The sequence below is a fragment of the Oncorhynchus masou genome, unplaced genomic scaffold (assembly GCF_036934945.1).
Source record: "Oncorhynchus masou masou isolate Uvic2021 unplaced genomic scaffold, UVic_Omas_1.1 unplaced_scaffold_919, whole genome shotgun sequence".
In the NCBI taxonomy this organism is placed as follows: Eukaryota; Metazoa; Chordata; class Actinopteri; order Salmoniformes; family Salmonidae; genus Oncorhynchus; species Oncorhynchus masou.
Window position 1 is genome coordinate 27,501 of NW_027015667.1, and position 12,500 is coordinate 40,000.

Below are 12,500 nucleotides of genomic sequence, written 5' to 3' on the forward strand. Positions count from 1 at the left end.
TATAATTTTCATGGAGGGTTTTATGGCTCTATGTATAGACGGGGGAAAAACACTAAAAACACACCACAATTCAAGTGTTGAAATCCATGAATTAACAAAGATCTTGTTAAAGGTTTTAAGGAACAAAGGGTGCATTTTGGGACTAAAATACTAAATTAACCTGCTGTCTCTCATCTACAGTATCTGTGGAGGGATGGAGGGATGGATGGAGGGGGGTGGAGGGGTGGAGGATGGAGGGATGGAGGGATAGAGGGATGGAGGTGTGGAGGGATGGAGGGATGGATGGAGGGATGGAGGGTGGAGGGATGGAGGGATGGAGGGATGGAGGGGTGGAGGGATGGAGGGATGGAGGGATGGAGAGGGATGGAAGGATATAGAGGGATGGAGGGATGGAGGGGAGGGATGGAGGGATAGAGGGATGGAGGGATGGAGGGGAGGGATAGAGGGATGGATGGAGGGATGGAGGGAGGGAGAGGGATGGAGGGATGGATGGAGGGAGGGATGGAGGGATAGAGGGATGGATGGAGGATGAAGGGATGGAGGGATGGAGGGATGGAGGTGGGGATAGAGGGAGGGATGGAGGGATAGAGGGATGGATGGATGGATAGAGGGATGATGGAGGGATGGAGGGATGAGGGGAGGGGTGGTGGGATGGAGGGATGGAGGGAGGATAGAGGGGGTGGAGGGATGGAGGGATGGATGGGGATAGAGGGATGGAGGGATAGAGGGGATGGATGGGATGGAGGGATGGAGGGATGATAGAGGGGTGGTGGGATGGAGGGATGACAGAGGGATGGAGGGGTGGAGGGATGGAGGGATAGAGGGATGGATGGATAGGGGATGGAGGGATAGAGAGATGGAGGGATGGAGGGATGGAGGGGTGGAGGGATGGAGGGATAGAGGGATGGATGGATAGAGGGATGGAGGGATGGAGGGATAGTGGGGGTGGAGGGATGGAGGGATGGATGGAAGGATAGAGAGATGGTTAAATGTATTAGTCTCTCCCTGGTCATCACAGATTGGGATGGAGGGGTGGAGGGATGGAGGGATAGAGGGATGGATGGATAGAGGGATGGAGGGATAGAGAGATGGAGGGATGGAGGGATGGAGGGGTGGAGGGATGGAGGGATAGAGGGATGGATGGATAGAGGGATGGAGGGATAGAGGGATAGAGGGGTGATGGGATGGAGGGATGGAGGGATGGAAGTATAGAGAGATGGTTAAATGTAGTCTCCCTGGTCATCACAGATTGATTTAGATGTGGATGATGTTCTCTGAATCTCTGTCCTCAAATCTTCTAGGTTCCCATGTCTGTGTGCCTCAACTTTTCCATGTAGATTCATCACACGTATCACTATGGTTTATGCCCAAATGGCATCCTATTCCCTACATAGAGCACTACTTCTGACCAGGGTCCGTACTACGTAGGGAATAGGGTGGCGTTTGGGAGGTTTCCTATGAATGTCTGATTCACATTACTTATCTTGACCTGGTCAGAACAATAACATCCGATTATAATACAACTTCTGGTGTCCTACGTACTAACATTTGAGTGAAAATATGTTTCTAGGCAACATATGTTTCTAGGCAAAATATGTTTCTAGGCAACATGTTTCTAGGCAACATATGTTTCAAGGCAACATGTTTCTAGGCAACATGTTTCTAGGTAACATGTTTCTAGGTAACATGTTTCTAGGCAACATATGTTTCTAGGCAACATGTTTCTAGGCAACATGTTTCTAGGTAACATGTTTCTAGGCAGTAACTGTCTGTAAAAAATATACAGCCGTCTAATTAAGACTTTGGTGTCGTTTCAAAGATCTGTCTTTTGATTGGCTGAGAATTCGGATGGTAAACATTTTGGGAAGACTCTTTTAGCCAATCAAAATACCACAAAAACAAGCACGTTGTTTGAAATGAATCATCAGAGGCAGAGAGACACGTTGGCGCCAAGGGCATTAGAAGACTATAATAAAGTTTGGTCTCAGGACTTTGCCAGCCTGGTGTTGTAACGTCATCGTACAGCCTCTCTACACACATATAGATGAGGGTCATTAATCAAACCGTTCCTCAGATACAGTAGTAGATGCGCAGTTGTTTTTTTAAAAGCTCTGTTCACATTGTACTACAGTGTTTATAGGATGGCCTTTATCTGCACCAACACAACCTCTTCAGAACGGGGGAGCCAATAATGTTTTCACCGCACGCTACGGAGCTTTGGGATTGACCTTTCAACAAAATAAAACTGCTGCTCTTTGTGGGTCAGAGGTCAGACATGGGCACCCTGGGTAGTAACAGGACACTCTGCTAGGTCAGAGGTCAGACATGGGCACCCTGGGTAGTAACAGGACACTCTGCTAGGTCAGAGGTCAGACATGGGCACCCTGGGTAGTAACAAGACACTCTGCTAGGTCAGAGGTCAGACATGGGCACCCTGGGTAGTAACAGGAGGAGGGTTTACAAAGTTTACAGTAACTTAAATTAGCTTCAATGGCCGTGGCACTGTGTGTGTGTGTGTGTGTGTGTGTGTGTGTGTGTGTGTGTGTGTGTGTGTGTGTGTGTGTGTGTGTGTGTGTGTGTGTGTGTGTGTGTGTGTGTGTGTGTGTGTGTGTGTGTGTGTGTGTGTGTGTGTGTGTGTGTGTGTGTGTGTGTGTGTGTGTGTGTGTGTGTGTGTGTGTGTGTGTGTACAGAAACAGTAACAGTACCTGACTTTGTTTCAGTGACCCTGGTCTTGTCTGTTTGTCTGACGTTTTCCGACTTGCCGGTCGCCTCCTTCTGGATGGAGGGACGCTTGTTCCTGTTGGTTGTCTCCTTCTGACTGGGGGGACTTTTGATCCTGTCGGTCGTCTCCAGGCTGGGGGGACGTTTGTTCCTGTTGGTTGTCTCCTTCTGACTGGGGGGACGTTTGATCCTGTCGGTCTTCTCCAGGCTGGGGGGACGTTTGTTCCTGTCGGTCCCTCGGGCCCCTTCGAAGGGGGGAACGGGTGGTACCATCTCCTCCTCAGGTGCCGTGTGGTAGTAGTGGTCCCTGGTGAGTAACTCCTGCATGTAGTAATCCTCGTCCTCAGCGGGAGCAGCGGAGCCGTGACTAACATCCAGGTCCAGGAGCAGTAAGAGTAGCCCCAGGACAGAGAGGCGGTTGAGACGCTGGCCCATCATGGTGGCCTGTCCCTGGGGACGTATCACCAGCTCGATGTCCTGCTGGTTGGTTCTAGCCGGTCCTGAGGTCTCCAGAGGAGTGTTCGTCTGCAGGGCTGCTTCAACTACTGCTACCGCCCTCTCCCTCCGTCTCTCCCTCCGTCTCTCCCTCCGTCTCTCCCTCCGTCTCTCCCTCCGTCTCTCTCTCCTACTCCGGAACAGACAGAGGCACAGACGGGGAAGTTCGCCAAGTTCCCAGAGCGCTCCAACTTACTGCCGACAGCACCGGAACCCGGGGTTCCACGGGAGTCTCTCTCTGCCAGGAGTAAAATATAAGGAGTCAGGGTGAAATACTCCGAGAGAGAGAGAGAGAGCAGAAGAGTTCCAGAAGGAAGGAAAGAGAGACAGGGAGTGAGGGGTTTTACTCCTTAGAAGTTGGCAGGTGGCTCTCCATATCCTCCGGAGGAGGGAAAAAAAAGAGAGGTATTTTAGTTGTTTGCTTTAATTAACCCTTTAGGTTTGAGAGAGTCAGTCGAAGTCAGACGTTTGAGGAGCAGTTGGTTTCATATAGACAGTGGTTAGTACAGTTGTGAGATGAGATGAGCAGCCACTGCACACACTGACAGGATCTCTGCTTTCATCCAGATCCCCTCCCACTCCCTTCTGGTTTGGCGCCGAACGGCATGTGTGTCTGTTTTTCTTTACTTCGGAACAGAGAGTTATCCTCTTCTTAACTCATTTGCCATCCAGAGAAAGATAGAGAGAGAGAGAGACAGAGACAGAGACAGAGATAGAGATAGAGAGAGAGAGAGAGAGAGAGAGAGAGAGAGAGAGAGAGAGAGAGAGAGAGAGAGAGAGAGATAGACAGAGATAGAGAGAGAGAGAGAGAGAGAGAGAGATAGAGAGAGAGAGAGAGAGAGAGAGAGAGAGAGAGAGAGAGAGAGAGAGAGAGAGAGAGAGAGAGAGAGAGAGATAGAGAGAGAGAGAGAGATAGAGAGATAGAGAGAGAGAGAGAGAGAGAGAGAGAGGGAGAGAGAGAGAGAGAGAGAGAGAGAGAGAGAGAGAGAGAGAGAGAGAGAGAGAGAGAGAGAGAGAGAGACAGAGACAGAGACAGATAGAGACAGAGACAGAGAGAGAGAGAGAGAGAGAGAGAGAGACAGAGACAGAGACAGAGATAGATAGAGAGAGAGAGAGAGAGAGAGAGAGAGAGAGAGAGAGAGAGAGAGAGAGAGAGAGAGAGAGAGAGATAGACAGAGAGATAGAGATAGAGAGAGAAAGAGAGAGAGATAGAGAGAGAGAGAGATACAGACAGACAGAGAGAGAGAGAGAGAGAGAGAGAGAGAGAGAGAGAGAGAGAGAGAGAGAGAGAGAGAGAGAGAGAGAGAGAGAGAGAGAGAGATAGAGAGAGAGAGAGAGAGAGAGAGAGAGACAGAGACAGAGACAGAGACAGAGACAGAGACAGAGACAGAGACAGAGAGAGAGAGAGAGAGAGAGAGAGAGATAGAAATTCCCAAAGTGTAAAACCTTATTCAGGGTTTCAAAGACCTCTCTGATGAAGATAGGCTACCCGTCCTGTTGGGGGAGGACGCAGAGAGCTGTGGGTTGGCAGCGCACTACATTGCTGCCTGCCATAAGTTGAGGGACAGTGTCTGACAGACCAATCAACCTCCACCTCAGTCCACCTCAGTCCAACCTGCACATGTACTCTACTGTATGCTTATTATTATTATTCAATGTGTTGGTTATTTTGACACTTGGTTATTGTTGTTACTATTGTCCCGTTGACGATTTGATTCTCAATTTTATTTATTCATTTTTCTTTATTCATCCACCTCAGTCCATCTATCATCCATCTATCTTCCACCTCAGTCCATCAATCATCCATCTATCATCCACCTCAGTCATCTATCATCCACCTCAGTCCATCTATCATCCACCTCAGTCCCTCTATCATCCACCTCAGTCCATCAATCATCCATCTATCATCCACCTCAGTCCATCTATCATCCATCTATCATCCACCTCAGTCAATCTATCATCCACCTCAGTCAATCTATCATCCACCTCAGTCCATCAATCATCCATCTATCATCCACCTCAGTCCATCTATCATCCACCTCAGTCCCTCTATCATCCACCTCAGTCCATCAATCATCCATCTATCGTCCACCTCAGTCCCTCTATCATCCACCTATCATCCACCTCAGTCAATCTATCATCCATCTCTCATCCTCCTCAGTCCCTCTATCATCCATCTATCATCCACCTCAGTCCATCTATCATCCATCTATCATCTACCTCAGTCCATCTATCATCCACCTCAGTCCATCTATCATCCACCTCAGTCCCTCTATCATCCACCTCAGTCCATCAATCATCCATCTATCGTCCACCTCAGTCCATCTATCATCCATCTATCATCCACCTCAGTCCATCTATCATCCACCTCAGTCCCTCTATCATCCACCTATCATCCACCTCAGTCCATCTATCATCCATCTATCATCCACCTACATTTAACATTTAAGTCATTTAGCAGACGCTCTTATCCAGAGCGACTTACAAATTGTTGAATTCACCTTCTGACATCCAGTGGAACAGCCACTTTACAATAGTGCATCTAAATCATTTAAGGGGGGTGAGAAGGATTACTTTATCCTATCCTAGGTATTCCTTGAAGAGGTGGGGTTTCAGGTGTCTCCGGAAGGTGGTGATTGACTCCGCTGTCCTGGCGTCGTGAGGGAGTTTGTTCCACCATTGGGGGGCCAGAGCAGCGAACAGTTTTGACTGGGCTGAGCGGGAACTGTACTTCCTCAGTGGTAGGGAGGCGAGCAGGCCAGAGGTGGATGAACGCAGTGCCCTTGTTTGGGTGTAGGGCCTGATCAGAGCCTGGAGGTACTGCGGTGCCGTTCCCCTCACAGCTCCGTAGGCAAGCACCATGGTCTTGTAGCGGATGCGAGCTTCAACTGGAAGCCAGTGGGAGAGCGGAGGAGCGGGGTGACGTGAGAGAACTTGGGAAGGTTGAACGCCAGACGGGCTGCGGCGTTCTGGATGAGTTGTAGGGGTTTAATGGCACAGGCAGGGAGCCCAGCCAACAGCGAGTTGCAGTAATCCAGACGGGAGATGACAAGTGCCTGGATTAGGACCTGCGCCGCTTCCTGTGTGAGGCAGGGTTGTACTCTGCGGATGTTGTAGAGCATGAATGTCAGAATTTGGCCAGGGTTGTTCCGGGTTTTGGTCACTAGATGCCCCCATTGTGCTTTTTGACCTCATGTTTTTTCCCTTGTTCCCCATTATTATTTGCACCTGTGCCTCGTTTCCCCTGATTGTATTTAAACCCTTAGTTTCCCTCAGTTCTGTTCTCTGTGTTTGTATGTTAGCACCCAGCCCTAGTGTTCTGTGTATTCTTGTCGATTCCGGTGGATGCTCTTGTGGAATTCTGTTTTTGTTTTCGAGTATCTCTTGAGGCTTTTGTGTGCTATTCCTACCACCTTTTGGATTTGCCATTTTTTGTATTGAAGGACTTCTCCTTTTTACTTTATTAAATACACCGTCTTAAGTACTGCTGTGTCTGCCTCATCTTCTGGGTTCTGCTGACTATTCGTGGCTCAGTTGGTTAAGTGACTGTTTCTCACTCCGGAGACGCAGGTTCGTAACCGGGTCCTGACAATGAACCTACAGGAACGGGCCACCGCCTTGATGTTAGTTGAGAACGACAGGGTGTTGTCCAGGATCACGCCAAGGTTCTTAGCGCTCTGGGAGGAGGACACAATGGAGTTGTCAACCGTGATGGCGAGATCATGGAACGGGCAGTCCTTCCCCGGGACGAAGAGCAGCTCCGTCTTGCCGAGGTTCAGCTTGAGGTGGTGATCCGTCATCCACACTGATATGTCTGCCAGACATGCAGAGATGCGATTCGCCAACTGGTCATCAGAAGGGGGAAAGGAGAAGATTAATTGCGTGTCGTCTGCATAGCAATGATAGAAGAGACCATGTGAGGTTATGACAGAGCCAAGTGACTTGGTGTATAGCGAGAATAGGAGAGGGCCTAGAACAGAGCCCTGGGGGACACCAGTGGTGAGAGCGCGTGGCGAGGAGACAGATTCTCGCCACGGCACCTGGTAGGAGCGACCGGTCAGGTAGGACGCAATCCAAGCGGTCAGGTAGGACGCAATCCACCTCAGTCCATCTATCATCCACCTCAGTCCCTCTATCATCCACCTCAGTCCATCAATCATCCATCTATCATCCACCTCAGTCCATCTATCATCCACCTCAGTCCATCTATCATCCACCTCAGTCCCTCTATCATCCATCTCAGTCCATCAATCATCCATCTATCATCCACCTCAGTGAATCTATCATCCACCTCAGTCAATCTATCATCCACCTCAGTCCATCTATCATCCACCTCAGTCCATCTATCATCCACATCAGTCCATCAATCATCCATCTATCATCCACCTCAGTCCATCTATCATCCACCTCAGTCCATCAATCATCCATCTATCATCCACCTCAGTCAATCTATCATCCACCTCAGTCAATCTATCATCCACCTCAGTCCATCAATCATCCATCTATCATCCACCTCAGTCAATCTATCATCCACCTCAGTCAATCTATCATCCACCTCAGTCCATCAATCATCCATCAATCATCCACCTCAGTCCATCTATCATCCACCTCAGTCAATCTATCATCCACCTCAGTCAATATCTATCATCCTCCTCAGTCCATCTATCATCCACCTCAGTCCATCTATCATCCACCTCAGTCCATCTATCATCCACCTCAGTCCATCTATCATCCATCTATCATCCACCTCAGTCCATCTATCATCCACCTCAGTCCATCTATCATCCACCTCAGTCCATCTATCATCCATCTATCATCCACCTCAGTCCATCTATCATCCACCTCAGTCCATCAATCATCCATCAATCATCCACCTCAGTCAATCTATCATCCACCTCAGTCCATCTATCATCCACCTCAGTCAATCTATCATCCACCTCAGTCCATCTATCATCCACCTCAGTCCATCTATCATCCACCTCAGTCCATCTATCATCCTCCTCAGTCCATCTATCATCCACCTCAGTCCATCTATCATCTACCTCAGTCCATCTATCATCCACCTCAGTCCATCTATCATCCACCTCAGTCCATCTATCATCCACCTCAGTCCATCTATCATCCATCTATCATCCACCTCAGTCCATCTATCATCCACCTCAGTCCATCTATCATCCACCTCAGTCCATCTATCATCCACCTCAGTCCATCTATCATCCACCTCAGTCCATCTATCATCCACCTCAGTCCATCTATCATCCACCTCAGTCCATCTATCATCCTCCTCAGTCCTTCTATCATCCACATCAGTCCATCTATCGTCCACCTCAGTCCATCTATCGTCCATCTATCATCCACCTCAGTCCATCTATCATCCATCTATCATCCACCTCAGTCCATCTATCATCCACCTCAGTCCATCTATCATCCACCTCAGTCCATCTATCATCCTCCTCAGTCCATCTATCATCCAGCTCAGTCCATCTATCATCCATCTATCATCCACCTCAGTCCATCTATCATCCATCTATCATCCACCTCAGTCCATCTATCATCCACCTCAGTCCATCTATCATCCACCTCAGTCCATCTATCATCCACCTCAGTCCATCTATCATCCATCTATCATCCACCTCAGTCAATCTATCATCCATCTATCATCCACCTCAGTCCATCTATCATCCACCTCAGTCCATCTATCATCCTCCTCAGTCCATCTATCATCCAGCTCAGTCCATCTATCATCCATCTATCATCCACCTCAGTCCATCTATCATCCATCTATCATCCACCTCAGTCCATCTATCATCCACCTCAGTCCATCTATCATCCACCTCAGTCCATCTATCATCCACCTCAGTCCATCTATCAACCATCTATCATCCACTTCAGTCAATCTATCATCCACCTCAGTCCATCTATCATCCACCTCAGTCCATCTATCATCCACCTCAGTCCATCTATCATCCACCTCAGTCCATCTATCGTCCACCTCAGTCCATCTATCATCCATCTATCATCCACCTCAGTCCATCTATCATCCATCTATCATCCACCTCAGTCCATCTATCATCCACCTCAGTCCATCTATCATCCACCTCAGTCCATCTATCATCCACCTCAGTCCATCTATCGTCCTTCTATCATCCACCTCAGTCCATCTATCATCCATCTATCATCCACCTCAGTCCATCTATCATCCACCTCAGTCCATCGATCATCCACCTCAGTCCATCTATCATCCACCTCAGTCCATCTATCATCCATCTCAGTCCATCTATCATCCACCTCAGTCCTTCTATCATCCACCTCAGTCCATCTATCATCCATCTCAGTCCATCTATCATCCACCTCAGTCCATCTACAAATTGTGATTTGAGGGTTAGTAGATGAAGTGTCCCCTGTGATTTAAAGAGTTAAAAAGTCTAAACTATTCTCTCTAAACTATTCTCTCTAAGGATTCTGGGAAAGGAAGGACCTTGGCATTCGCAGCCTTGCTGGTCAGGGTGGGTCCTGGTCACTAGTAGTGTTATACAGGGAATAGGGCCCTGGTCACTAGTAGTACACTATATAGGGAATAGGGGCCTGGTCACTAGTAGTACACTATATAGGGAATAGGGCCCCGGTCACGAGTAGTACACTATACAGTATATAGGGAATAGGGTCCTGGTCACTAGTAGTGTTATATAGGGAATAGGGCCCTGGTCACTAGTAGTACACTATACACTATATAGGGAATAGGGGCCTGGTCACTAGTAGTACACTATATAGGGAATAGGGGCCTGGTCACTAGTAGTGTTATATAGGGAATAGGGCCCTGGTCACTAGTAGTGTTATATAGGGAATAGGGGCCTGGTCACTAGTAGTACACTATATAGGGAATAGGGGCCTGGTCACTAGTAGTACACTATATAGGGAATAGGGGCCTGGTCACTAGTAGTGTTATATAGGGAATAGGGCCCTGGTCACTAGTAGTACACTATATAGGGAATAGGGGCCTGGTCACTAGTAGTACACTATATAGGGAATAGGGGCCTGGTCACTAGTAGTACACTATATAGGGAATTGGGCCCTGGTCACTAGTAGTACACTATATAGGGAATAGGGCCCTGGTCACTAGTAGTACACTATATAGGTAATAGGGCCCTGAGCACTAGTAGTACACTATACAGTATATAGGGAATAGGGCCCTGGTCACTAGTAGTACACTATACAGTATATAGAGAATATGGTCCTGGTCACTAGTAGTTCACTATATAGGGAATAGGGTGAGTCCTGGTCACTAGTAGTGCACTATACAGTATATAGGGAATAGGGCCCTGGTCACTAGTCGTACACTATATAGGGAATAGGGTCCTGGTCACTAGTAGTGCACTATACAGTATATAGGGAATAGGGCCCCGGTCACTAGTAGTTCACTATACAGTATATAGGGAATAGGGCCCCGGTCACTAGTAGTACACTAAACAGTATATAGGGAATAGGTCCCTGATCACTAGTAGTACACTATACACTATATAGGGAATAGGGCCCCGGTCACTAGTAGTACACTATATAGTATGTAGGGAATAGGGCCCCGGTCACTAGTAGTACACTATATAGTATGTAGGGAATAGGGCCCCGGTCACTAGTAGTGCACTATATAGGGAATAGGGTACTGGTCACTAGTAGTACACTATACAGTATATAGGGAATAGGGCCCCGGTCACTAGTAGTACACTATACAGTATGTAGGGAATAGGGCCCCGGTCACTAGTAGTGCACTATATAGGGAATAGGGTGAGTCCTGGTCACTAGTAGTGCACTATACAGTATATAGGGAATAGGGCCCTGGTCACTAGTAGTGCACTATATAGGGAATAGGGTCCTGGTCACTAGTAGTGCACTATATAGGGAATAGGGTGAGTCCTGGTCACTAGTAGTGCACTATACAGTATATAGGGAATAGGGCCCTGGTCACTAGTAGTACACTATACAGTATATAGGGAATAGGGCCCTGGTCACTAGTAGTACACTAAACAGTATATAGGGAATAGGGCCCTGATCACTAGTAGTACACTATACAGTATATAGGGAATAGGGCCCTGGTCACTAGTAGTACACTATACAGTATATAGGGAATAGGGCCCTGGTCACTAGTAGTACACTATACAGTATATAGGGAATAGGGTCCTGGTCACTAGTAGTACACTAAACAGTATATAGGGAATAGGGCCCTGGTCACTAGTACTACACTAAACAGTATATAGGGAATAGGTTGAGTCCTGGTCAATAGTAGTACACTATATAGGGAATAGGCTGGGCACTGGTCACTAGTAGTGCACTATATAGGGAATAGGGTGGGCTCTGGTCACTAGTAGTGCACTATATAGGGAGTAGGGTGGGCTCTGGTCAATAGTAGTGCACTATATAGGGAGTAGGGTGGGCTCTGGTCAATAGTAGTGCACTATATAGGGAATAGGGTGGGTTCTGGTCAATAGTAGTGCACTATATAGTGATTAGGGTGGGCTCTGGTCAATAGTAGTGCTCTATATAGGGATTAGGGTGCCATTTGGGACTCAAGGGTTCCGTGGGAATACTTTGTCTCTTGTTTGATGCCCAGACCTGTTTGGACCCAGTTGTAATTTGGGAGTCTCTCTGCGTCCAGACCTGTTTGGACCTAGCTGTAATTTGGGAGTCTCTCTGCGTCCAGACCTGTTTGGACCTAGCTGTAATTTGCACATTAGTGAGCGGCTGACGTGAGACAGGGAGTTTCTCTGTGCAGCGTCCAGACATGCTCAGACAGGGTCTGTTTGTCTCTCTCTCTGTGTGTGTGTGTGTGTGTGTGTGTGTGTGTGTGTGTGTGTGTGTGTGTGTGTGTGTGTGTGTGTGTGTGTGTGTGTGTGTGTGTGTGTGTGTGTGTGTGTGTGTGTGTGTGTGTGTGTGTGTGTGTGTGTGTGTGTGAACGCTCAGAGATAGAGCTCTTCCCTCTGTCACAGCTCATCACATCAACGCCTGAGCTGCAATAGACATTACCATCACACACACACACACACACACACACACACACACACACACACACACGCACACGCACACGCACACGCACACGCACACGCACACACACACACACACACACACACAAGCACACACACACGCACGCACACAGAGACACACACACACACACACAGAAACACACAGAAACACACACACAGTGACACACACACACACACACAGAAACACACAGAGACACACACACAGAAACACACAGAAAACACACACACACACACACACACACACACACACAC

General features: G+C 48.1%; 1 protein-coding gene across 1 annotated transcript in view; it reads right to left on the minus strand.

The window, feature by feature from the left end:
• Nucleotides 1-3,784, minus strand: part of LOC135538147 (inactive carboxypeptidase-like protein X2) — a 13,477-nt gene extending 9,693 nt beyond the window's left edge. The window contains exon 1 of the mRNA XM_064964119.1: nt 2,706-3,784. Coding sequence (XP_064820191.1) covers nt 2,706-3,159 — 454 coding nt within the window. The 5' untranslated portion in view covers nt 3,160-3,784. The remainder of the gene's footprint in view (nt 1-2,705) is intronic.
• Nucleotides 3,785-12,500: the final 8,716 nt, after the last annotated feature.